Genomic DNA, 27,750 nt, shown 5'->3' with positions numbered 1-27,750 from the left:
GGATTTTTTTGGTCACACTACCTGGCAGGTGGGATCTTATTTGCCCAACCAGGGATGGAACCAGTGCCCTCTGCAATGGAATCACTGGATCATCAGGGAAGTCCCAAGGCCAGCAGTTTTAATAATTTCCGTAAAAGTGTGGGCTGAGGGATTTACTACTTCCTTCTCCTCTTTTGAACGCCTCCTAAGGACCCCTGGAGAGAGAAGAGCACACTGCCACAAGTCTTTCTTTCAGTATTTCCGGTTCTCAGGTAACCCAGGCTCCCTAGCTTGACAGTTACCATGGCTCCGGTCGCTGTACGTCATTCTCCGGCGCTGGATGATGACGTAATCAGTTCCGGCGCCCTCCGAGGGCGGGGGAGCAAGGTATAGGAGAAAACTTAGCTATTAGTGTAGCAGGGTCATGAAGAAGAGGCGGCGGCGGGAGATCCCGGGCGGTGGCCGGGGCGCGAAATTGCGGTAGCTGGCCGCTGGGCTGGTGGTGTGGCTTTGTGAGAAGGGCGTAGTTCCTAAAGCCCTCTCCGGGCAGCGGCCGGGGCTCGGGGCTGCGAGCGGCCCTGGGGCCGCCTCCCCGGGCCCCCTGGCTCCGCCATGTTCCGCAGGGCACGCCTTAGCGTGAAGCCGAATGTCAGGCCCGGAGCAGGCGCCAGGGCCTCCACCGCCCCCAGTTCCCAGCGTGAACAAGAGGTTCCAAGGCCGCAGGAGCCTGCCGCGGCCTCTGCTCCGAAGCCGGCGGAGTCCACAGATGTGCCCCCGGTGGATTTCGGGGAAGCGCAGCCCCAAGAAAAGACTCCCAAGAGCAGGTAAGTGCTCGCAGAGGGGAGCATTTTCATTTGCCCCTGCCTCTCCGGGCGCGTCACCTGGAAGCTGAGCAAAGAAAGTTTACCGTAGAAGTACTCCCTCGCTTGCACTAAGCCTGACAGTTGAGGCCCACGAACACGCTGCCAAGTGCAGTTGGTCCCTCTGACCACGGTGTGGCAGGTGTGGGTTTTGTTACAGGGTGTAGATTCTCGGGGAGAGGACCATGTCTTCAAGTGGTGGTGGGAGGAATCCCGGTCTAACCGTCTTCGGGAAAACTCACACGTGGTACTATTCTTTAGAGCGTGTAGGTTACCACTGTTTTGATCCTTTTGAAGTACATTGTAGGGGTAAGTGGGTAAATTTGTTTGTTTTTTTAATCTTGAAAACACTTATTTTTAAAAGAAAAGCAGTGTTATTTTGATTCTGCTGATTTATGTCAGTGGAAAGGAAGTCTGGTTACTTGTTTTGATTTGTGGGTGTGCCCCTTTAACTATGGTGAATCTGTTGTCTGAACAGAAAAGCATGTATCATGTACCACAGTTGGATTCAGGATTCTTCTACTTATTTTACAATTTATGGACTTTGCTCAGGCAGAATTTACTCATCTGCAAAGTGGGGATAACTCTCACTTCAAGAGTTATTGTGGAGATTAGAGATAACTGATAAAAACTGTCTTGCACAGGACATGCGGAATAGTTGCCTATCTTTAGGTGTTTAAAGGTGAGGCAACAAAGTAGTTAAAGTTAAGATATGTTAAGCTAATAATGATCTCTGTTTCTATACTATAAATGTGAGGGGACCAATGAAAATCAACCCTATTAAATAACAGTGAGATGGCATAAATTTCTTTTATATTGTGACAGGAAGGTGACAATTTATTTTTTATTCCTTTTTTTGGCCTGACTTCTGTTGATCTCAAACTGGTACTTAGTAATTTCCAAGTTTTTTACATGAATTTTTTCAGAATTTCTCCCAACAATGGAATACAAATAGCAGTTACTGTAGTGTTGGGACCAGCTGCAGTTGGCAGTGTTCCTGGGCTTCAGCTGTTAAATTAATAAAGTTCACAGAGATAATGTACATGTGATGCACGATTATTGATAATTTACAAAATTACTCATTCTGTAGTCTTGATCTGTTTAAGTTCAAGAATACAGCTTGACATTTTGGGAATATGTGTGTTTTTTATCATATATTTCCTATTTTTTGGGTGGGTCTTTGCTAATTGTAAGAGCCCATAGATTGTATGTTCTTCTCCTTATTGCAACCTCTGTTTAAGTCATTGATTTTTAATAAGTGATTATGATTTTAATAATCCAAAAGGCTTTGCTGTTTTGAATTTTTGTCAGACTAGTACTAGAATGTTTCAAAGAAGATCCATAATACCGTTTTTTTTTCTTTTTAAATATCAACAGTGTTGAAAAGACTGATGATGGGAAGGATGTTGAAGAATCCAGTAAGCCTTCCTCTACTGTTTCACAGAGAAGAAAGCGAATACCAACTACTTCTAGTCTGGTCAAACCTAGTGTCAGTGTTCCTTCAGAACCTCATCCATTATCTACAGTTAATCAAGAAGCTCCACAGCCAAACCCTGTTCCAACAAAAGAGAAACAGCCATGTTCAGACAGATACCGAATATACAAAGCCCAGAAACTGAGGGAAATGTTAAAAGAAGAATTGAGGAAAGAGAAGGTATGATAGAAAAATCAGAATTTTGACTGTTGCCTTCTAGGTTTCTGTTTTTATGTTAGTCGACTTGTCATTTGGAGGAAAAATAAGCATCTGTAACATTAAAATTTTTTTTTATTTGGCTGCGGTGAACCTTGGTTTGATCTTCGCTGCAACTTACAGGATCTTTAGTTGTGGCATGTGGACTCTTGAGTTGTAGCATGTGGGATCTAGTTTCCTGACCAGGGATGGGACCCCAGGCCCTCTTCCTTGGGAGCAGAGTCTTAGCCACTGGACCACCAGGGAAGTCCCAAGCATCTATAGCATTTTGATATGGGAAACAAAACCAAATAAGATCCCTCGTATTAATAGAGTATCTCCCTTTGTTGAGAGAATGATTGAGAAGCACAATGGAATTATAAGCTATTTTTGCCCCGTATTAATTTTTCTGTATTTTATTCATCTGTATCTTTCATTCTTTTTGGTGGAGGCCACAGATAGAAGTTTCACATTTGCACACTCACATATACAGATACACAAACAAATGTATTTATAAACTAATCCTTCAGTGAGATTTTTCGCGAGGATGTCCAATTGAGTTACATTCATTTGAATTATGACACGTGTAGTTGAGCAAAATGAATTAGTAATATTTTCTAAATTGCTGCTGCTGCTGCTGCTAAGTCACTTCAGTCGTGTCCGACCCCCATAGATGGCAGCCCACCAGGCTCCCCCATCCCTGGGATTCTCCAGGCAAGAACACTGGAGTGGGTTGCCATTTCCTTCTCCAGTGCATGAAAGTGAAAAATGAAAGTGAAGTCGCTCAGTTGTGTCCAACTCTTAGCGACTCCGTAGACGGCAGCCCACCAGCCTCCTCCGTCCATGGGATTTTCAGGCAAGAGTACTAGAGTGGGGTGCCATTGCCTTCTCTGTTTCTAAACTGACAATATGGGAAATTATGAATGGGGGAAATACATGTGTATATGTATAATAGAGTCTGCATTCTTTTTCTGAGTGCAGTGTAACAGAGTAGTGAAACATGTAACCTCTAGAGTTTGATACTTAAGGGCTGAACTTTAGAGTCCTCCCTTACTATTAATATGTGATGTTGAACAATTTAAGTAATCTTCCATGTCTGTTTTCTCATTTGTAAAATAGACTGGTAATAGTGTCCATCTGCATTGGAAGGTTGTGAAGCATAAATGAGTTAATATGGGTAAAACACATTTAGACTAGTGTCTACCAATTAGTAAGCCCGGCAAATGTCAACTTTTATTATTAGTTTGTAGAGTGCCTCCCTTTTTAACTAAGAGAAAGGCCCTTATCTTGGTGCCTTTTTTTTTTTTTTTTTTGGCCACGCCTTGAGGCTTGCTGAATCTTAGTTTCCTGTCTAGGGATTGAACTCTTGCTCTGGGCAGTGAAGCGTGGAGTCCTAACCACTGGCCCTCCAGGGAAGTCCTTCCTCGTGGTTTATGTCTATCTCATTCAAATATCTCAATTGTATGAAGTGGCTGTCACTATTTATTTAGGAGGAAATAAGCTCCGAGAGGTTTTATGTGCTACAAGTTTTTGATCAGTTTATAAAATTTTTCCTAAAATTAGGCATAATTGTTATGGGAATAATACACTCAATAACACACTTGCAATGAATGTAGTAAATATATACATCTAAAAATCTCTTTTTAAAAGTATTAAAAATTTATGTATTTTTTTTGGCCCCCAGCAGGAATTGAACCGTGTCTCCTGCAGTGGAGGAAGCACGGAATCTTAACCACTGGACTGCCAGGGACTTCCCCTAAAGCTCTTCTGTATTTGTCAAATAACAGTGCATGTCTGTGTGTTTGTGTATCTAGAAGCAATGGAAAAACAAGTATGCCGTAAATGAAACTCAGAGGCCACTGGATCGTTCCAAAATGACTATGAGAGACTTCATATATTATCTACCAGAAAGCAATCCAATGACGTAAGTAATCTTTATTTCTATTTTACTTTCTTTGAGTATGTAGTGATTTAAGTATCACTTTTAGAGTTCAAGTTTTCCAAAAACATGTTGATGAAATGTTTAGCACGTGTGATGTCCATTTGGATAAGAATTTTATAACAAAAATTAGTGTTATTTCAGGTAACTATTTTCTTGGGATGGTAAATGATGACCTTTACCTCTGAGATTAAAGATAAATTTCCTTTGTTATATTACCAAGATGCAGTAAAAACCAACTAAACAGCTTTTCTCTAATCTGGATTGCCATTTATATTTCTTACATACTATAATGTGGTCTAAAGGGGTGATCTAACTTTTATACCCTACCTCCTAATTAAACATAGCAACATTTGATTAACCAATCCTACAAGAACAAAATTTGTTTGATCAAAGTTAGTCTGGGGAGGCAGAGAGATTATAATACATCTGCTCATTGTTGTGTTGATGGGGTAGAAGGTGAATGTAGGAATAGTGGCATATTTTCAGTGTAGCCTGTTTCACATTCAGCAGGTCTTTGACCTACTTGAGGGAAGGGCTGGAAACCGAGATTTTGAGTTGTTTGACATCTAGGAGTTGGAAACAAGCCACCGAGTTTGCTTCATGCTTTTGCTGAGGAATTGAGGGAACAGTGTTTCCTTCTTAAGGCCTAACAAATTATTTATATTGATAACAAAAGTTCCTAAGTGAAAAATTGAGTGTAGGACCACACCATCATTAGTGTTAGTGTTATGGTATATCATAAAAAAAATTGCAAGGTAAATTATTTGCTTCTTGGCTCAGATGGAATTGACAAACTGTAAATTACTTGTTTATTAAAAGGTATGTTTTAATTTGTGATTGATAGTTCTTCACTGGAGCAGGAAAAGAAAACTGAAAAATCATCAACACCAGTCCGAACACGAGAGTAAGCATCTCATCTGTTTTGAATATATTCTGTTATGGGTACATTTAAAAAGAAATGAAATCAAATGATTCTTCCTATTTTAGTTAAATTACATGTGATAGGAATTTTTAGACCCACAACAAGAAAAAAAGCTGCTTGATTTAAATCAATATGGAAGCCTCACACTATGTATTTGTACTTTGTGTGTTACATATATAAATAGTATTATGATTTTAAAGTTTTTAGACTTAAAAAGGTTTTCTTTTAGAATAATGATATTCATATGGTACAAAATTCAAAAGGGACTAAAATACTGAGAAAATCTTTCTGACTTTGTTTTCTGCCACCTAATCCTTCTTTCTGAAGGCAACAAATGTTCAGTTCAGTTCAGTCGCTCAGTTGTGTCTGACTCTTTGTGACCCCATGAATTGCAGCACGCCAGGCCTCCCTGTCCATCACCAACTACCACTCTTTAAATGTATCTTTTTAGTCTAGTCTATGTCTCTCCAAGCAAACCTATTTTTTTCTGTTTCCTTTTCTTTTCTTTGTTTTCCATTTTCTCCTTTTGCCTTTTCTTTTTCTATCTTTCCATTTTTTTTCCTTAGCATTCTGTATATACTGTCCTTCAGTAGGTATAGTTTTGACACAACTACAGAGTCCCTTTTTGCATACAAGCTTTCACTGTTATATATATTAGTTTATTCCTAAGAAATGTCTGCAAAAAGGACTTGCCTGGTGGTCCAGTGGGTAAGACCCTGTGCTTCCACTGCAGGGGGTGTGGGTTCAATCCCTCGTCCAGGAACTAAGATCCCATGTGCCACACGGCACGGCCCAAAAATAAAGAAGAAATCCCTCCAAGACACTGGAAGTTATTGTGGACTTGTAATTGTGGAAAAATAGCAGAAACATTGGAATTTTCTGGTTATTATTTCAAGTAAGAATCCTTAAGTAATGATTACTTTTTTTTGGAGTGGGGGATCATACCACGCAGCTTGTGGGATCTTAGTTCTGTGACCAGGGATTGAACACAGGCCAGGGCGGTGAAGTGTGCCGAGTCCTAACCACTGGACCGCCAGGGAATTCCCTGTAATGACTAATCTTTTTCTTAGAATCTGCATTGTTTTATTTTTTAATGAATTAATTATTTTGGCTTCCCTGGGTCTTTGCTTCTCCCTGGGCTTTCTCTAGTTGCAGTTGAACAGGGGCTACTGTTGAGTGCAGTGTGCGGGCTTTCTCTTTGTGGTGACTGCTCTTGTGGAGCACAGGCTCGGCGGGCAGGCTTCAGTAGTTGCAGCATGCAGGGTTAGTAGCTGGGACTCATGGGCTTAGCTGCTCTGTGACATGTGGAATCTTCCTGGACTAGAGATTGAACTCCTGTCCCTTGCATTGGCAGGTGGATTCTTATCCACTGTAGGGAAGTCCAGAAATGGGTTTTGTTTTTACAGATTTATAGGTTATGCCTCTTTCAGTAAGACCTTAAAGTGATAATCTAATTGAATGGAAAGTGTATGGAGTTTGGAACCATTATTTGGAAAACTGTGTTTGGCTTCTTGGTCTACTCTTATTGTTGTGTAGTCTAGAGCAACAGTAATTTATCTTCTCCAAACATCAAATGGGTGTGAAAATCTAACCCCCAAGGATTGTTCTGAAGAGGTAATAAAATGATCTGGAAATTAATCCTGTATGGATTATTTTTTATTAATTTTATAATATCTGTATGGTTTACTCCAATGCTCTATTGAGATAGAATAGATGAGCATTTATTTCTCTTTTCAAAGAGAGTAAAGACTCCTATGAAATGCTACTAGATACAATTTGAGGAAATCTTATAGCCATGGTCTCAATAACATAGTATTTTCAGTTAGGTTATAGCAAAAGTGGGAAATAGCTATTAACAGAAGGTTGAAGGTGCAGTAGTTTGTTTTAGAAGTTCATAGTACTCAGGGGATGTCTCTGATGGCTGTATGAACTAACCTACCTTGACATTTGGTAGGCAAGAAAGCAAGACTACTCCTGATGGTGAAGATAACGAAGAAATAGAAGAAGAGTTGGATGATGGGCCCTTGCTGGTTCCTCGAGTAAAAGTGGCAGAAGATGGTTCTATTATTTTGGATGAAGAAAGGTAAGTTAAGAGAGAGAGAGATTGTGGTTTTGAGAACAAATGAGTTTTGTCTAATGAGCGAGATTGAATTTCCGTATTTCTCACTGTCACTTTGACTGATATTTATATTTGCATAATAGATGTTATAAATAGAAGGGTGGGTTAGATTTGTTTATAATTTTTAGCACTTTTTTATAATTGTGTCCTTTACCTGAGAAGATGGTACTGCTGACCTGCCACCCACTAACCTACTAACATTGTTTTACTAATTTTACTGGTAGTTGAAATGAGCTATTGAACTAATCACATACTGTCCGCAACTAAGAATACATTTCAAAGATTAATTCGGCCTTGATGTCAATATTTATTAACTATTACCATATTCTGGTGTGTGGTGTTAACTGTTGAAAATTCAATGAAACATATTTTATGGTTTTTAATTAACTTTCTGGCTTAATTTCTTAGTTATAACATTAAATTTCTCAAATTTGGCAGTGTGAAACTTACTTGTCTTTCCAATGTGTGTTTCTTTAAAAAAGAAGATAAACTAGGAAGAAAAAAAAAAAGAGATGGAAAGTCTCCTTACAGTTTAATTAATAATAAATTGGTTTACAGGATATAAATTCTATGATAAATGAAAATATAATGCTGTTAATAATAATTGTTTATGCATGTTGTTTTGCACTATTTTGTGATGATGATTTTATTGTTAAAAGCATTACTTAACTGCTTTGTGTGCAGGAATATAAAATGTAAATATAAAATGCTTGTATTTCTCAATATCCCCTATTGGGTATTGCATGATAAGCTATGTTAAATGTAGGAGACATGCAGAAGTCAGTAAAAAAACAGTTATTTAGGTGGCCCAAAGATATTTTACAGATTTTATATTTCTATTAAGGATTTTAAAAACAAGTTGGCATTAATTTTTGCTCCCTGGCAATCACATTTTAAGTGAAAATTGGCAGATTCTTAGAAATATGCATACTTCAAATGTATATTACTTTTTTGTTTTGTGTATTATACTTTTGATGTGGTTTTTGGCATGGTAGATTTCAGAATATAACTATTAAATCTCATTTACTGTTTGTTTCCTTACATGTTTAGTGTGGATCTATTTAAAAATGTTTCTTTCAGTTTAACTGTAGAAGTTTTAAGGACAAAAGGTCCCTGTGTGGTTGAAGAAAATGACCCCATATTTGAGCGTGGTTCTACAACTACATATTCCAGCTTTAGGAAAAGCTACTACTCTAAACCATGGTCAAATAAAGGTAACTGATTTTCATTTTGAATTATGTAGATTATTTATTGGAAATGAAGTGAATTTGTTTCTTGGTTTCTGTGTTATGCCAGGTATCCCCTGAGTAAAAAATAAATGAATAAAATGCAAACCAGCTAGTTTTTTCTGTAGCTAATTTTATTGGCACCTTTCCCCTGCCCCACCATAGAACTATGCCTCTGACTTTATTTTCGACATCTTTTTAGGGGTTAGCCTTATGATCATTTCAGCTGGAATATTCTTCATTGTCAAATCCTTGTACAGCAAATATCATTTTAATGAAAAATTACCAATATTTTTAGTGCTCATAATAATATTCTACCTCACTATTGTATAATACAGTCTTTAATGATAAAAAGTACGTGTAAAAAAGCATATATTACCTACTGCATGCTGTTGTTTGTTTTACTTACTTTTTATTATAAAAATGGTACAGTTTGTTTTGGGAAAAAATTCAGACACAACAGTGTAATACAGAATGAATTTCTGACTTCCCCAGCCCTGTTCTCTTGAGGCTAGTTCTGTTCCTGAGTGTTTTTCTAGCTTCTTTTCTTTTGTGTACTACTTAGCACATCTTAGTTGCTTACATTGCAGCAATATACTGGTTCTTTTTTTTTTTTTTTTTTTTAATGGTTCTGACTGAAAGTTTTCTTCAAGGCATTTGAGACCAGATAGGCAGAATGTCTTTTTAAAAATTCCAGCTACTTTGATATGAACATGCAAATTTCTTAAACCATATTTTTATATAAAAGTTTAACGAAGGTGTTTTTAGATCCATGAGGCTCCTTGCAGTAAAATTGAACTGTCTATATGTTCATAGGTGTATTTCTATGATTAAAGATTTGATGGACTTTAATAAAAACTTCAATATTGTCAAATTTACTTTTAACTCGAAATACATACTTACGTAGGGCTTCCCTGGTGGCTCAGATGGTAAAAAATCTGTCTGTGATGCAGGAGACCCAGGTTTGATCCCTGGGTCGGGAGGATCCCCTGGAGAAGGAAATTGCAACCCACTCCAGTATTCTTGCCTGGGAAATCCCATAGACAGAGGGGTTTGGTGAGCTACAGTCCATGGGATTGCAAAAAGTCGGACACGACTGAGCGACTTAACACTTTTATATACTTGTGTAAAATTTTTTTCCTCTGAAATATTTATAAGATTAATTCTCAGTCTTTCTAAATCTTTTATTTTTACAGAGACAGATATGTTTTTTTTAGCCATCAGCATGGTAGGAACTGACTTTTCTATGATTGGACAGCTTTTTCCTCACAGAGCAAGAATAGAAATTAAGGTAAAGTAAACTCATTACATTTGTTGATTGAAAAGAGATTAAAAATTACTGTCTTTTAAACCTTTGGTTGAAATCTCAGTCCATCCTTTTTTGCTACTGTGTTTTTGGTACATCTGTCCTTTATCATTCAAAAAGTAGTGTAATATAATATTTCTCAGTTCTAAAATGAGTATTGTCTCTTTAACCCTCAGTATTATATGTTCTTATTTATCTTTTTCCACTTCTATAAGGGATTTGAGGGCGTACCAACAAAGCCAATGAAACTGAGATAAAAGTAGAGTTCGATAATGAAGAGGAATAAATGTACCAGAATTTGGGGGTTAAGGATGGATTTTGAACACAAAATGTATCTTTGAATTTTCTAGGAAAAGAACACGCTGAGTTATGTAGTCCTCTAATTGTCGCTTTCCTAGGCCACTTTAACTTTGAGGACAACCAGTGATATTAATTTTTGTTTTTTTTTAAGTGATACTATTAACAACAGCAATGATGTTTATCAATTAGTGCTTACATATGCCTAAAAGAATGATCTTTCTCTGTCGTATAGTTCTTTTTGTTGAGAAACCTCATCATAAGTTTCCTGTGTTGGAGTGCATTCCAGTGCACACTATGTTGCTATAATGCGTTTCTAATTCATAGTGAGATTTTTATGCGACCATGGGCTTTCTTTTTCATTAATTAAAGGGACTATTAGGAAAGTTAGGTTTTTTTTTTTTTAAATAGATCAGGCATAGACTGATTTACTGGGAACCATTGTATAGCATAATGGTCTTTCTATTTCTGTAGAAGATGAGGGATCTTTTATATTCTTTATGTTCCTTTTTGAATATTGATCTCTGATACAATGAGAACAAAATGTTAAAGTGTTTGAAGGCTAGAAGTTGATTGTTTAGGGGAGCTCTTGGATCTGAGTATTTAATGATAAATTTGTCACTAGACTGTTCATGGAGTTGCAGAGTCGGATACGACTGAGCGACTGAACTGAACTGAGACTGTTTCTCTTAAGAATAGTTTAGATTCTTCCCTTAAAAATTTAGTGTGAAAAAAAAAATTTAGTGTGGTCCCAGCAAGTCTTTGGGCAAAGTACAGAAAAGTAAAAATGGACTAGTAAATTATATTGAGTTTCAAATTTTGAACCAACATTGCGTTGCTGTGATAAATCCCAGTTAGTCATACTGTATTCTTTTTATATGTTGCTGATTTTTAATATATTTTCTTGAGGATTTTTTGTATCTTTTGTTCATGACAGTACTGGTCTGTAATTTTCTTTTAGTGTCTTTGTGGTTTTGGTACCAGCATTTTGGTGGTCGTGGAAAATGAGTTGGAAAGTGTTCGCATCCTGAACTCTGAGAAACTTTATTTAGGATTAGTATTATTTCTCCTCTTAATGTTTGATATAATTTACCAGTGAAATCATTTGGGCCTATATTTCCTTTGGACGAAGGGTTTTCATTATAAATTCAATTTCTTTAATAGAGATACGGGTATTTATATTTTCAGTTTCTTCTTGTGTCAGTTTAGATGCTAAGTTGTTGAATTTATAGGCATACAAATTTCATACTATTCACTTACCGTTTTAATGCTTGTAGGATTTATTGTAGGATGTATCTTACTGATTGATGATTTTTCTTTCTCTCTTTTTTTCCCTTGTCTTGCTAAAGGTTTTTGACTTCAAAAGTCTTTTAATGAACCAACTTTTAGCTATGTTATCAATTGTATGTATGTTTTCATTGTTTTTTTTTTATTAAAGTCTAGCATTTCCTTCCTTCTTCAGGCATACCTCATTTTATTGCACTTCACACATACTGCAATTTTTTTTTAATTAAAGGGTTGATGATGGTTTGCATTTTTTTTTGTATTTTCTAACAATAAAGAATTTTTAAGTATATACGTTGTTTTTCTAGACATACTGCTATTGCACCCCTAACAGACTGTCTCAGTGTAATGTAAATGTAAACGACTGTTTTGTGCACTGAGAAACAAACGAAAATCTGTGACTCGCTTTATTGCAATATTCACATTATTGTAGTGGTCTGGAACTGAACCTGCAATGTCTTCAAGGTTTATGCCTATATTTACTTTGGGTTTAATCTTCTCTTATTTTTTTCCGTTAGCTTCCTTAGATGAAAACTTAGAATGTAGACTTTAAACTGTTCTTTTTTTAATTGAAGACATTTAAAGCTATATAGTTTCATATGAACTGTAGATTAGCCTATAATATCGATAAGCTGTTTTCATTGTCATTCAGTTAAAACTGTTGTCTAGTTTCCCTTGTGATTCCTTCCATGACATACCAGTTGTTTAGAAGTGTGTTTAATTTCCAATGTTGGGACATGTCTTAAATATCTTACTGTTATTGTTTTCTTTGACACTGTGAAAGTCACAGGACATAATCTGTAAGATTTCAGTCTTTTTGAAATTTGTTGAGATTTATTTTAAAGCCTCTCGTACTCTCATCTCGATGAGCATGCACTTGAAATGAACATGTATTCTGCAGTTGTTGGGTGTGGTGTTGTCTGAGAGAAGAGTTGATGCCTCTAATCACAGTTATAGATTTGTGTTTCTCCTTTTAAATTGATCAGTTTTGGGTGTAATTTGAACTTCATGTGTATTGAAGTTCTTTTATTGGGTGCATTCACATTTTAGCTTGCTGTTGAATTGATCCTTTTATTAGTAGGAAATGTCCCTATTTATCTTTGCTATCATTCCTTGTCCTAAAATGGGGGTTAGGAGTCCTGATCCTCCTTACAGTCAAGAATATAACTTCTGGTTGGCGTTATGTATCTGTGTTCCCTATTTCTGGTACTCCACTTATATGAGTGAGTTTGTGAGACATTGTACTAATGCTCTGTCCATTTTTTTCCCAGTCTTTTTTCTTTATTTCAATTGGTTAGCTTCTGTTATCATGTTTATAGGTTCACTGATCTTGTCTTCGGCTGTTTTCAATCTGCTAAGTCCTTTCAGTGATGGTTTCATTTATGGGATTTCAGCTTGGTTATTTTTCTTAGTTTCCATTCCTCTGCTGAGATTTCTGTATCTGATCATTCCATATTTTCCTTTGAATTCTTGAACATATTTATAACAGCTGCTTAACTTTCTTGTCAGCTAATCTCAACATCTGAAGTCTGTTTCTGTTGACTCTTTCCTTGACCATGCAGCACCTTTTCCTATCTTTTCTCATGTTTTTTTTTTTTTAATTGCAGGCTGGACATGGTGGATAATGTGTTACACAGTGTTTGGATTATGTTTGTTTTTATTTTTTCCTTCAGAGTGTTTATGTCTGTATTGTCAGCTCTCCTTATTCTTATGAAGTCTTGGTTTTAGGCTTTCTTAAGACTGATCCTTACTCTAGGTTTCTCATCTGAATTACAGAAGATAATTTGAGTTACTGTTTTCTGATTTTTCCAAGAACGGTCATATTATACCATTCTAGATATATAGGGCAGAAGATAATTCATTACATATAGTAGGTCCCTTGGGGACACTGGGGCGTAAATCTCATGCTACAACCCTGTCTGAGAAAGGCTGCTCTAAGGTGTGACCCTGTCTCTAACTGGTGCTTGTTCTGATGTCTGAGGTAAATGTGTGGGTGTTAAACAAAGTCTTTGCGTTCAGGTATGATGAACCCTGTCATCTCCCTATGTTACGTGGCTTCTAGGATCTTCTTTTTGCTCCCATCCCTGTAGTAGCTATTCTCTACTAGACTTCATGCTCAGGGCATACGGAACCCAGATGTGGACCAACCACCTGTGGAATACCTCTACCAGATCCGTGAGACTCCTCTTTAAATAGCTCTCTTCTCTGTAGAACCTGCCTCTGAAGGTACTTTACTTCCTCAGCTCAGTGGGATCTCTGGGCTCTGTTTGGCCTTTCTCTCTCCGTGGTTAGGAAATTTAGCCCAGGCAGAGAGTCAGGGCGAAAGTTGGTATATCTTTAGTGTTCCCCTTCTTTCTGAGATTGTGGAATTGTGGTCTTGCTCTCCCAAGATTGTAGTCTTGTCCAGTGCTTAAAAATAGTTGATGCGTTTGTTTTGTTCAGTTTTAAAGGTATTTATGATGGGTTGGATGTGTGGAACAAGTCCATTACCAGTTACTTTGTCAAGGCCAGAAGTGGAAGTTATGGGGTTTATTTTATGATCATGGAATTTGGCTTACAATGATTCCTGCATGGATTCAGTGGTTAATATCAGGGAATTCCCTGGTGGTCCAGTGGTTGGAGCTCTGTGCTTTCACTGCTGGGGCCCAGGTTCGATCCCTGGTCAGGGAACTAAGATCTCACACGCATGATGAGGCCTAAAAAAGAATGGTTAATATCAATACATCTTAAAAGTTTTAAATTGTTCTGGACTATATTCTCAATTAGATAAAATATGCTGTAGCCATGTTTTAGAATTGAATAATGCCTAAAGCCTATTGGCATTCTTCAGGATGTTTAGTGATTGTAGCCTGTCACTTTTTATGTAACTTCTGTTATGTGTAGATAGGACTTTTGTTAACTTTTGAGGAAATATTTAAAGAATAATATCATCTTTAAGGGAGAAAGATGATTTTCTTTGGAAACTTCTATTTTACTTGGTAATAAGGGTTAGGAAGAATGGAAAAGAGGAGTAATCTGTAGATTGAAAAATGTTAGTCATATAAAAAATTGTGTCCAACTCTTTGCAGCTCCATGGACTGTGACATGCCAGGCCTCTGTCCCTCACCATTTCCCAGAGTTTGCCCAAGTTCATGTCCATTGCATCAGTCATGCCATCCAGCCATCTCATCCTCTGACGCCCTCTTCTCCTGCCCTCAGTCTTTGCCAGCATCAGGGACTTTTCCAGTGAGTCAGCTGTTCATATCAGATGACCAAAATACTGGAAAATATAGGAAAGGTTAGACTATAGAGCCTAATGGTGTACCCTTGGATGAGAAACAGTAAGGAAGTGCAGGAAAGTGATTGCTTTAAAGTCAGGTTAGCGGGTGGTTTCTTTTGGAGGGAAGAAGGGGTCAGTGAAGAGGTTATTGTGTGTGATTTCTCTCTTTTTTCAATAATATGATTTTTGTATTCTTAATAAAAACTTTTAGACCACTGATCTGTAAAGGGAGAGACTGGCTAATCATTCCCTCCCCTAGGATGTGTATGTGTATGCCCTCAGACTTTCTGAAGGTCTTGGGATGCATTGAACCTTAAACCTTAACCATCTCCGTCTTAAAGGAGGTTATTTGGAATAGAATTGGATCTTAGGATGCGTTGAGCCTTAAACCTTAACCATCTCCATCTTAAAGGGGGTTATCTGGAATAGAATTGGATCTTAGGATGCATTGAGCCTTAAACCTTAACCATCTCTATCTTAAAGGAGGTAATCTGTAGTAAAATTGGGAATGGGGCTCTTTAGTGCTCAGGAAAGCATTAGGGAATAAAGAAGGTTCTAAAGATAAACTTGGGCAGCTTCAAAGTTTTTCTCAGCTGTTTTTGTACAGTCTCCCCTTCATGCTGTTAAAAACATTAGAATAATAATGTAAGAAGTTTAACTTGATATAAATATATTAATTTTTAAAGAGTTAATACTAGTTAGCTTAATTGATCACAGTTTGATCTGTTTCCATGCTAGTCAACTTTATTTTTTATTTTCTGTCCTCGTAAATCCAGCTTCCATTGCTAATCCATGTTATTGATCTTGAGGAGCACAGAGCTTAGTAGAAATCTTTCATCTCTATTTTTGAAAAGCTAAGGGTTTAAGTAATTTACCTATTAGAAAGTTATTTATTATTCTCTATTAGAGAATCATATGTTATTATAAGAGTTTTACTTTGATGTAATTTTTTAAACATAATCTTCACTTGTTTAACAGGAGAAAATTACCATAGGGTTTGTTTTGTTTTGTTAACAGAATAAATTTAAACGTGAAGAGAAAACAAATGGATGGAGAATAGACAAAGCATTCCGTAAGTATTAACGCCTCTTTAAGAATGAATGGTTTGAAGAGCCTGTCAAATGACCAGTATTTTGTCTTTGGTTTCAGTGTGTTTTAGGTTTATTTTATCTCCCTATATTGTCATAGGAAGAATAGCACTGGAAATTTTTCTCTTTAGCAGTTCAGGTCTGGCAGTTGATATAGTTTATAGGCAAGGGAGTAACTAAAACATCAAGAACTAATAAAGCAGGTTTCTGAGTCCCAAGAAATTAGAGGGACTGAGGAAACCATTTCTATATGCTGTTTATTCTGGGGGAATTGTATTGAAGAAGTTCCTTGTTTCTGGAAGACACTATTAAACGATTCCTTACAATGGTAAGTCCATTATTCAGTTGGTAATGCAGACCACCTGCCCTGCCCCAGCTACTGTTGTAGGCTCTGAGAATATCATGGTGAACAGGACAGTTGAGAATCCTGCTTTTAGAGCCTTAAGTCTAAGTGGGTGGGGGAGGAATATAATTGGTAAGCAGGATAATTTCAGATAGTGTAATTTCTAAGAATCAAAAAAGAGGGAGTTTGGATATTCAGGGAAGGTCTGTCTAAAGGTGTGACATTTGAATTTAGACCTGATTTGAAGAAATGATGTATACCTTTCAATTTTTAACTAATAACCTCATTAAAATGAGGCTGTTAGTTTCTCTTTAAGTCCAGAGAAATACATCAAGGGATCTGTAAAGAAAAACAGAATTAAATGTACTGTTTGAAGTAGTTCCTGCATTCTTTGTTTGGAAGATAATCACCAACATTTCATGATAAATGTGTTCTATGTTCATTTGCTGTAGTGCTAATCTTAGAAACCAATTCTAAAGAGAGGTACTTAGATCGTGTAGCTCTGCACATTTATTTCCTGAGTATAGGCACAGAGGTAGTTGAGTGGGCCCCGCACCTTGTCAGTGTGGTGCTGAGTGCTCAGGAGAACCATTCCCAGGAACGGCTCCTGGGGGGCCTGGAATGCTGTAGTCCTCAACTCTCTCCATTTTAGAGAAGTGCTCTTGAAACTTTTCATTATATTTAATCAGAAAAGAATCCATAAATCTATGAACAGTCTTTATGGGGTGTGGAGTCTTTGTTAGACCATTCTAAAACCTTTAAAATTCACTGTTTGGTGCTTTATAGTAGAAATTATTTTACTGTTAATGGGTATTTAGTGGAATGGTCCTAATTAATGTTCATTTACTTCCTCCTTTGTACTTCCTCCTTTGCTGATATTTGAAAGAGTAGAGTTAATAGTGAAAGGTGGTAATAAAGTGAGGACATGAAGTGGGTGGTAGGCTTTTGAGAACTTCTTAGTCATTCCATTATTTTAAAAAAGTTTATTTATAACTATGCACAGTGCAATTTATAGTTTGACTTTTGATAAATAATTCACCTGTGTAACCACCACTTTAAATAAGCCATGAAACATTGTCATCACTCCAGGAAGGCCCCTCTTTTCCCTTTCTAGTCAGTCTCCACTCCTAATCCCAACCCAGGCAACCACGTTTATTTGAATCATCAGAGGTTAGTTTCTCTTGTTCTAGATGTCTTATTTTATTGTTCAGTGGGATTCTGTTATGTGACTGTACTATAGTGATTAAAGTTGTTTGTTCTCTTGCTGACAAGATCATTTGCTTTTGATGTTACTTAAGAAAAATTAAAACTTGGAAGTTCTTTTCCTTTTTTTAAAAATAAAAACTTGAAGGTTCTTTTTTTTTTTAAACAGAGGAAAAGCGCCCTTTTGACTTCGATTTTTTTGCTCATTTGCTTCAGAAAGTTCTTGCCGAAGAAGAGAAAAGAAAACAAAAATCTGTTAAAAATCAGAGTTCAAAGGAGAAGAAGTCGTCTAAATCACGGAAAAATGCAAAAGGTATTTATTGAAAAAAGTTATTTTACTTAGTAAGAATAGACTTACTGTTTTGTGTCTAAAGTCTTAGGGCGTTCACATAGTTCAGGCAGTTGAGATCATTAAGACATCTGATTGGAGGGCATTGGTTTTTCTTCAGTCTTCTAGTTAACTGGCCACGAATAGCAGCTCCCTTTGTAATTTTATAACTGGTGTAACTGGGCTGTTAGCATTTTTCTTGCATCTGGGGCATAGTTGTAGCTAATAAAGGAGAGTTAGAATCGTGAGCTGTCATGTTTGCTTACTTATTATTTTTCTCTGTAAATCAAATCTGGCTCAAAAGTCGAATATAATGAAAAATGGAAGTCCAATACTTTGAGCTTGTGACTAAATTGTATTGTTTGAGCACAACTTATTTCTGAGGGACTTATACCAGGTATATGTGGGTATTTCTATTTTTAGGCTTATATTTTCTTAACTATTTGAATTTTGATCTGAGGACAATGTTTAGCTATAATCTTATTTAAAGGATCTTTGAACTATAGGGAACCTTATGTGTTAGCTCTACATCCCAGCCCCTTTCCTTTTGTTTTAATAACCCAGAAATAACCTCAGAGATCCTCTCATTTTTTTCTTAACGTATCACAGTGTTAGTAGTGACAGCAGCAGAACTCAACCTAGGACTGTGAGAGTCTGTGATGGGGGACCCCAAGAGGACCCCCAGATTCAATTATTTGCTAAGACTCATAGGATTCAGCATATAGTTGTACAAATAGCTGAGATTTATTGCATTGAAAGAATGCAGAGCAAAATTGGCAAAGAGAGACGGCACAAAGGTCAAAGTCTGAGGGGACCATGTGCAGGTGTCTACGAGCCACACGGGATGTGCTTAATTTCCCAACATCATGCAGGAATGAGACGTGTAAGGGGGTCCAGTGCTTAAGACTCCGCCCTTCCAATGCAGGGAGCATGAGTTTGATCACAGGGTGGGGGCTCAGATTAGAGAATCTGCCTGCAGTGCAGGAGACCTGGGTTTGATCACTGGGTTGGGAAGTCTCCTTGGAGAAGGGAATGGCTACTCACTTCAGTATTCTTGCCTGGGAAATTTCATGGACAGAGGAGCCTGGTGTACTACAGTCTATGGGGTCGCAGAGTCAGACATGACTGAATGGCTAACACACTTGGGGGAAATAAGATCCCACATGCTATGTGGTATAGCCAAAAAATAAAAAGTAAAAACTTAAAAAAAAAAAAATTGTCTACCAGGGAAGCTTGTTACCCAGTCAGCACCCAGGGTTTTTCTTTAGAGGTTGGTCATGTAGACACCATCTTCCTGTCATGTACCAGAATTCAAAATGCCCAGAAGGACAGCAGTTGTTCAGCATAAACTACATTGTTTAAACAGTTTAGGTACAGTGAGCCACTTTTGTCATCAGTTAGGCTAATGGAACTCTTCCCCAGACCCAAGTTTCCAGACACAGCCCATGGGCCAACCTTTTATGCAGGCGTTTCAAAGGAGTGCAGTGAGCCCTGCTTTGTTAACTCTTTTCTGCACAGAGCCAATATAGAATTTCTTTCTCTAGAGCATAGTTCCCTGTCTTTTTAAACATAGTGTTAAAGACTGCAAAGTCGTTTCATTCTTTAGTCAATTTTTTACTTTCTTTAGCCCTGGGAAACTAAAATAAATATACTAATCTATCAATAATCTTGTGATTACTATGTTACAGATGATAGCATAAGTACCCCCCATTGTAACTTAATGTGAGAACTTCTCAGGTATTTTGTTACAGGTCAGAATTTAAAAATTGCTGATTATTATTCTGATAAGAAAATAATCCAGAGTATTTTCTTAATTTTAAAATCTTGTTTGACTTTTTTTGAATAAAATTGGGAGACCTGGGTTCAATCCCTGGGTTGGAAAGATGCCCTGGAGAAGGGAAAGGCTACCCATTCCAGTGGAAGATCCCTTGGAGAAGGGAAAGGCTACCCACTCCAGTGCAAGGAGATCCAACCGGTCCATCCTAAAGGAAATCAGTCCTGAATATTCATTGGAAGGACTGATGCTGAAGCTGAAACTTCGATACTTTGGGCACCTGATGGGAAGAACAGACTCATTTGAAAAGACCCTGATGCTGGGAAAGATTGAGGGAGGGAGGAGAAGGGACGACAGAGGATGAGGTGGTTGGATGGCATTACCAACTCAATGGACATGAGTTTGAGTAAACTCTGGGAGTTGATGATGGACAGGGAGGCCTGGCGTGTTGCAGTCCGTGGGGTTGCAGAGTTGGACACGACTGAGCGACTGAACTGAACTGAACCCACTCCAGTATTTGGCCTGGAGAATTCCATGAACCGTATAGTCCATGGGGTCGCAAAGAGTCGGAGACGACTGAGCGACTTTCACTTTCACAAATGACATTGAATTTTATTGTTTTTGTTTTTTTTAATGTAATTTGTTATTTTATCTTTTTTTAATATTAATTTTCATTTTTTTTTTACTTTTTTTTTTTTATTCAATTTTAATTAAAAAAAAATTATACATGTGTTCCCCATATTTGGCTGTGCTGGATTTTAGTTGTGGCACTCAGATCTCCTTAGATCTTTAGTTGCAGCATATGGGATCTAGTTCCCTGATCATGGATCAAACCTGGGCCCCCTGCATTGGGAGCGTGAAGTCTTAGCCACTGGATGACCAGGGAAGTCCCCATTATTTTACCTTTTTGATATAGTTAACTGTTAATATGTCTTCAAAGAAAAGCACTAGAAATTGTTTAAAAATCTTTGCTAATAAGGTTGTTCATTGAAAAACAAAGAATATAGAAAATGAAATTCTTGAACTCTCTCTCCTACCTTGCCCTCAAGTCAAATTCTTCAGCTTTCTTCGGGATAATTATTAGTAAATAATGAGTTAGTATGAAGGTGAAAAATGCTCAGTTGTGTCTGACTCTTTGTGACCGCATAGACTGTAGCCCTCAGATTCCTCTGTCCGTGGGATTTTCCAGGCAGGAATACTGGAGGGGATTGTCATTCCCTTCTCCAGGGGATCTTCCTGACCCAGGGATCAAACCCAGGTCTCCTGCATTGTTGGAAGATTCTTAACCATCTGAGCCACCAGAGAAGCCTTTTAGTTAGTACAGTAACTCTTTTCTGTAATATGCCTATATATGTTTGTGTCTTGGAATATATGTAATTTTTATCCTTAAAATAAAAATGAGATGATACTGTGTATATTGTTCTGCAACTTGATTTTTTAAATGCAACAATAATTTTTGAAATCTTATATATTACTGCATATAAAGCTACCTCATTATTTACTGCCTAGATTTCTATTGCATAAATGTATTATAACTTATTAGTCATTCTCTATTGGACAGTTTAAGTTGTCTTTAAATTTTTGCTAAGACATCCTTAAGTATTTATCTTCTCCACCTTTAAGCATTTTTCTATAGGTTGTTTTTGTAGTTACAACAATTTCTCTCACTTTCAGTGAAAAAAGTTGCTAATGATGATCGAGATGAGTCTGTGAGCACTAAAATTTCAAACCCAGGAAGGTCGCAAAAGGATGCTCAGACAGTTGAAGAAGAACTGCAGTCTCTGACTTTATCTGAACAGGATTCAGAACAGAATGCATTAGGACTAGATGTAAATCAAAAGAAAAGAAGAAGAAAGAATCAGGGTGAAGGTAGTGAACAAGAAGTGCATCTTTCAGGAAGTGCCACTGTTCAGCCAGGCTCTTCTAAAGGAGAAAAACACAGAAGTAAGTTTATTACATATTTTAGCAGCCCCTATATTACTTGTGAAGACATGTATAACTTATCTATGCTTCCTCTGAATAATAGCAACTAATGATGAGTATTCATTGGTTCCGTATTCATGGTACTGTATTAAACCCTTTTAATTTAAAGAAAAAATAGTTTATTATTTTAAAAAAATGAAGTGAAATGAATTTTTTCCTCTCAATTTGTCTTTGAGAAGTGTTACCTCTTAGGTACTCATATTAACAAGGTTCCAAGTCATGTTTATATAGTTAAATGTATACTGTATCTGTTAATAAATCACGGATTTTCATGTCCTACGTCTACAGAGCCCCTCTATGAACCCAAAGTAAGTTGTTTAATTTGTGTAAAAGGGGTGTGTGTATGTGTTAAGTCGCTTCAGTCGCTCCAGGTCTTTGCGACCCTATGGACCGTATAGCCTGCCAGGTTCCTCTGCCCATGCGATTCTCCAGGCAAGAATACTGGAGTGGGTGGCCATGCCCTCCTCCAGGAGATCTTCCCGGACCTCAGGGATTGAACCTGTGTCTCTTACGTCTCCTGCATTTGCAGGCAGTTTCTTTACCACTAGTGCCACCTGGGAAGCTCTACTGAAATAAATATTCTTCCATTTTTTCTTTTGTTGAACTCCCTAGAATGTAGACATTTTGACACTTCTCAGTTCCTGGAGAATGAGAGCTAAGAGTTAAGGGACATCTTAGTCTCTTTCTTTAAGAGTTCATATATAGATTACTATATATGTGAATACGTATATATAGATTTCTGTATCTAAGTAATACAGATTACTTAAAGCAGATAACCAAGTAAGAGAGGAGGAAAAGATAGTAGCAGACTAGAACAATCTTTCTGTAGAATTTAAATTTTATGTGGTTCAGCTTCACCAAGATTTTAAGTGAATACTGATACGTAATATAGTGTGATTTATAGGCATCATAATATTATGCTCTTTTGTGGCTTACGGTTAAAGATATTACATATGAAGGAGAAGAGCTCAACTATCAAGAAATTGCACTTTGGGCCAGTTTCATAATCCTTACTTTATAGGGTTGTATGTGAATTCCTTTGTGCTTTTTGAAATGTTTTTGCTATCATTTTTATAATAATATGCGTTTTGTATTAATAGATAAAGGCCTGTCTTTAAGTCCTGAGATTAATGAAGATGAATCCAGTAAGGAACAAGAGCTTCCCTGTGTACAGGACACAGATGACCTTGTGGATTTATCCTCTAGTGAAGATGCTGAGCAAAGAACTGACCCTGTTCTTTCACCAAGGTATTTTTTGTATGGTTACTCACTTTGTCTACATCTTCTCAGAGATGCCGAAGGAGTGTGAAATCTCCACCTGTAATTGTGAATTTGCCTATTTCTCTTTCCAGTTCTGGTTGTTTTTTCATGTCTTTTGAAGCTCCTTTGTTAGGTGTGTACATTTCTAGGATTGTTGGATCTCCTTGGTGAAATCACCCTTCATCACTTGTGTGATATCATTCTGGTCCTGCTCTTTGTTCTGATGCTTGCTATGCCGCTACAGCCTTCGTGTGGTTAATGTTTGCATAGACTTATCATTTTCTATAAATATTTTCTCTTAACTTTGGTTTTCAGCTGTTTGAATGTGATATATCCTGCTGAGAGTTTTTTGTTTGTTTTTACTCCCAGTAAAAAACACATAAGATGAGATCTACTCTTCTAAATGAGTTTTTAAAATGTGCAATGTTGTTAACTATGCACACGACTGAAACTATCTATTGAGCAGTAACTCTGTTTCCTCCCCATCTCTGGCCCCTGGTAACCACCCTACTTGCTGTTTCTGTGAGTTACTTTAGATACTTCAAATACGTGGAATCATATAATATTTGTCCTTTTATGAGTGGCTTATTTCACCTAGCATAATATTTTCAGGGTTCATCCATATTAAAGCATATGACAAGATTTCTGTTTTTATGGTCAAATAATATTCCTTTGTAGGTATATATCACATTTTCTTTATTTGTTGGTCTGTCCGTGAATATTTACAGTGTTTCCATCTTTTGGTTGTAATGAATAATGCTGCAATAAACATGAAATTGAAGAAAATTCTAAGAGCTCTGTTTTCAGTTCTTCTGGATAAATACTCAGAAGGAGAATTGCTGGATCATATGAAAATTCTTCTGCTTTAAATTTTTTGAGGCGTCTTCATACTGTTTTTATTGTGGCTGCATTTTACATTCCCACCCACAATTCATAAGTATTCCAGTTTTTCCACATTCTTACCTGCATTATTTCATTTTTAAAAAACTAATATATATTTAATTAATATATTTTAATTACATTTAAAAAATTAATACAATAGCTCCTAATAGGTGTGAGATGATAACTTATGGATTTGATTTGTATTTCCCTGATTATTGTGATGTTGAGCTCTTTAAATGCTTAAATACTTGTTGGCCATTTGTATATCTTCTGTGGAGAAATATGTATTCAATTCCTTTTCCAGTTTTAAAAAAAAATGTTTTATTTTCTTTCTTTCTTTTTTGGTTGTACCTTGCAGCCTCCTGTGGGGCCTTAGGTCCCTGGCATTGAACCCCTGCCCCTGCAGTGGAAGGGCGGAGCCTTAACTTCTGCCAGGGAAGCACGCTTTTCCAGTTTTTTAATGGAGCTATTTGTTTTTCGGTTACTAAGTTGTAGAAGTTTCTTATCTATTTTGAGTATTAAGCCCTTGTCTGATACATAGTTTACATATCTTTTCTCCCATTCAACAGTTTGCCTTTGACTTTTGATTGTTTCCTTTGCTCTACAGCAGGTGTTTAGTTTGACATAGTCCCACTTGTCTATTTTTGCTTTTCTCACCTGTGCCTTTTGTGTCATGTCCAAGAAATCATTGCCAGTACCAATCTTATGAAGCTTTCCCCCTGTTTTCCTTTAGCTTTATCCTTTAAGGTGTTTTATCCGGGTTCTTTACGGTTTAAGCACCTTAAAGCACCTTAAAAGGTGTTTTACGGTTTCAGTTTTATCCTTTAACGCAGTGGGCCTGGGTTCAGTCCCCAGGGCAGGGACTAAAATCCCACAAGTTGTGTAGCACAGCTGAGAAAGGGGAAGAAAAAATGTTACCTTTAAATCTTTAATACATTCTGAGTTAATTTTTGTGTGTAAGATAAAGGTCCAGTTTCGTGTGTGTGTGTGTGTGTGTGTGTGTGTTTCTAGCTTTCCCAACATAATTTGTTGAAGAGATTATCCTTTTCCTATTGTGTAGTTTTGGCACCCTGTCAAAGATCATTTAATCATATATGCATGGGTATATTTCTGGGCTGTTTTTTCTGATCCATTGGTCTCTGTATACCCTTTCTGAAAAATCTGATGAAAACCACTTACTGTCATGTAAAATACATGTATGCACCTGTGCCAGTTTACTCACACAGTTCAGAAGATTAATGGTTTCTTTGAAGACAAGCCATAGACCTCAGGTCTTTAACTTGCTGGGTGACAAATATCTAAGTTTTCACCTCAGACACGCAACTAACTTCATAGACTATGCACAAAACAATACTGATGACTTTTTTTAAGGGGGGAAAACAACCCTGTTATGACTGTTTAAATCCCATTGGTTTTGCAAAACAGTGAGCTGATTCCATAATTGTTATGTCCCTAAGAGTGAAGGGTCATGAATGGTAAAGACAATTTTGGAAAACAACTCTGGAGATGAAATGTATTGGGTTATTCTAAAGCTAGAGTAATCAAAAGTGTGGTTGGTACTGGAAAAGGACAAGTTGACTGAGAGGAACTGGATGTAGAATCTAGGAAGAGAAATTTAGGAATCTGATGGATGTCAGAGGTAGCATTAGCAGTTATCTCCCATATGCTATGATAAACCATATGGAAAAGAATATTAAAAAAAGAATGTGTGTGTGTGTGTAACCAGATCACTTTGCTGAGTAACAGGAATTAACAATAAGTCAGCTATACTTCAATAAAAATAGATAAGAAAAAACAATGTACGGTAAAAAAGAGATTAGCAGGTAAAGATTGAATTAATCATTCATTAAATGGTGTTTAGATATGAAAAAAAATGATAGTAGATCCCTATTTTACCTATTTACCCTATGCAGTAACTTTCATAGATTAAAGATGACATATATAAAGCAAATCTTTAAAACTTTTAAGAGAAACTGTATAAAAATATTTTTGTGATGGCAAGGATTTCTTAAGACATAAAAAGCACAAAGTTTAAAGGATAAAACTGATAAATTCAACTGCAGTAACGTTAAATACTTTTATTGACAAAAGGCTCCATGAAGTAAAACTCAAGTTGCTGATTATGAGGTTTTACATGTAACATCTAACCTGAAAAAGAATATGCAAGGAGCACTGGGAGAAGAAACACCCAGTAGGAAAAAAAGCAGCAAAAATAAAGCATGGCTAAATGTGAATTTGTGTTGAAATTGAATGCTGGCCACTAGCTAGTCATTGTCTATATTATCGTTAGTTGAAATGTTTCACGATGCAGCAGTCCTCTCCTTCCGTGGTGCTCCGTGAACTGCAGCTTGGTATTGGAACTGCGTCCTTGATCTCCATGACTCTTGGGTAATGCGGTAGTACTGTGTGAAGGACTGCCGATAATAAATTTTAATGAGATAATTCCCAAACTTTACACATACGTTTGGTTTGTGAACCCCGTGTAGTTAAGAGTTGTTCATTTTGTAACTTGTTGAGCACTTACCCTGTTCATTGTGGCTGCTAATTGTCTCCTAAGGTACAGTAAGGAAGGATGGTGCAAGGAAGGATCTCAGAGAAACCAAAATACCCGTTTTGTTTATTCCATGATATGAAGGATCACCTTCCAGAATTTTGACCTTGTATATTTTAAAAAATCTTTTAAATGTTTAGTAGAAGATGTAAATTACTAAAAGGTTCTTTTCCCAATATATTTTCATTTCCTTCATAGTCAACAAGATGTTGTATCAGTAGCAGCTGAGACTGCAGGATCAAACACTTCAGACTTGCTTTCATCAGAAGGTGGAGCTGGAGCATTGTGTGAGGTGAACAGTGCTGAGAGTAGTCGTACAGAAGAAAGAGATGTTGACCTAAAAGATAAATCACTGTAAGTATTTTACATGGTAGGATTTTAAAATTTGTCATTAAGAAATGATGATAATGTTGTATTCTTAAGGGATTAGGAGGGTACTATAGACCATTTAGTATGTAATTGTACTGTGGCCTGAGAGACATCAAAGGTTTTTACTTTTATATTTTATTACTGAAAGATTATCTTTTATATCTGATATATAGTAGTGATAGGAGTTATAGCAAAGTAGTAACTTACAATGAAATTCTAAAATAATTTGGAAACCTAAATATTTGCTATGAGATTTAACTTTTACTTGGTCTGAGTTATTTTTCATACCTATTGTCAAAGTAGTAGATTTTGATACTGATACTTTAAAGAGATTATGTGTTATGCTTGCTAGTGTGAAAATAGTGGTTAAATTAATACCTTCAGTAAAAACAATAAAAGCACTACAAGACTCTTCCTTTGAAAAGATATCTCAAAAATTCAGATTTCCTTTTTGTCTCCTTTATAACTCCTCTGATGAGTTTAAAACCTGTTTAGTTTATGAATTTTTATTTTCGGTAAAGCATGGTCACATTGAGAATCAAATTTATTTATTTTTTAAAATTGGTTTTGGCTGAGTGGCTTGTGGGATCTAAGTTCCCCGGCCAGGGATCAAACCTGTGCCCTCCACAGTGAAAGTGCAAAGTCCTAACTACTGGACTGCAGGTAATTCCCAAGACTTATTTTTTCCAATAAAAATAGAAACTAGTCTTTGGAATAGGTAATATATTCTTGGGGTTCAAACATTCAAAAATACAAGAAGTTACACAGTGAAGTCTCTCTTCTACCATGGCCCCATTTACCCTAACAAGTAAACAAACAGTATTACTTATTTCTGACATTCTTTCAGAGATTAAAAAATTAAAACACAACCCCCCCCCCAAAAAAAAAACAACTGACATTAAAGCTAATACAAATAGACAAAGTACATAATTTTTTTTTTTACTCTTTTCAAAAACTTAGTGGTAGCATAGTATACTTGCTGTTTTGCAAGTTTTTGTCCTATATCCTCATATCTTTACGTAAAGGCCTTCTCTATTCTTTTTATAGTTGCATACTGTTCTGTTGTATGGATGAATTACAGTTTATATTATCCGTGCCCTGCTGAT

General features: G+C 36.7%; 1 protein-coding gene across 2 annotated transcripts in view; it reads left to right on the top strand.

Annotated features, from left to right (window-relative positions):
• The first annotated feature begins 205 nt into the window (after window positions 1–205).
• Window positions 206–27,750, top strand: part of BDP1 (B double prime 1, subunit of RNA polymerase III transcription initiation factor IIIB) — an 85,260-nt gene continuing 57,715 nt past the window's right edge. Inside the window, exons 1-12 of one of the 2 annotated variants that reach the window (XM_027520526.1) lie at window positions 206–803; window positions 2,217–2,493; window positions 4,323–4,432; window positions 5,295–5,354; window positions 7,327–7,455; window positions 8,572–8,705; window positions 9,914–10,008; window positions 15,881–15,935; window positions 17,667–17,810; window positions 21,274–21,543; window positions 22,683–22,830; window positions 26,474–26,629. In XM_027520526.1, coding sequence (XP_027376327.1) covers window positions 592–803; window positions 2,217–2,493; window positions 4,323–4,432; window positions 5,295–5,354; window positions 7,327–7,455; window positions 8,572–8,705; window positions 9,914–10,008; window positions 15,881–15,935; window positions 17,667–17,810; window positions 21,274–21,543; window positions 22,683–22,830; window positions 26,474–26,629 — 1,790 coding nt within the window. In that variant the 5' untranslated portion in view covers window positions 206–591. The remainder of the gene's footprint in view (window positions 804–2,216; window positions 2,494–4,322; window positions 4,433–5,294; window positions 5,355–7,326; window positions 7,456–8,571; window positions 8,706–9,913; window positions 10,009–15,880; window positions 15,936–17,666; window positions 17,811–21,273; window positions 21,544–22,682; window positions 22,831–26,473; window positions 26,630–27,750) is intronic. The other variant, XM_027520525.1, reaches the window with a different exon arrangement.

Source organism: Bos indicus x Bos taurus, chromosome 20 (genome assembly GCF_003369695.1).
Source record: "Bos indicus x Bos taurus breed Angus x Brahman F1 hybrid chromosome 20, Bos_hybrid_MaternalHap_v2.0, whole genome shotgun sequence".
Taxonomy (NCBI): Eukaryota; Metazoa; Chordata; class Mammalia; order Artiodactyla; family Bovidae; genus Bos; species Bos indicus x Bos taurus.
The sequence above is the reverse complement of the archived record's forward strand: the minus strand, read 5'-3'. Positions and strand labels throughout refer to the sequence as shown.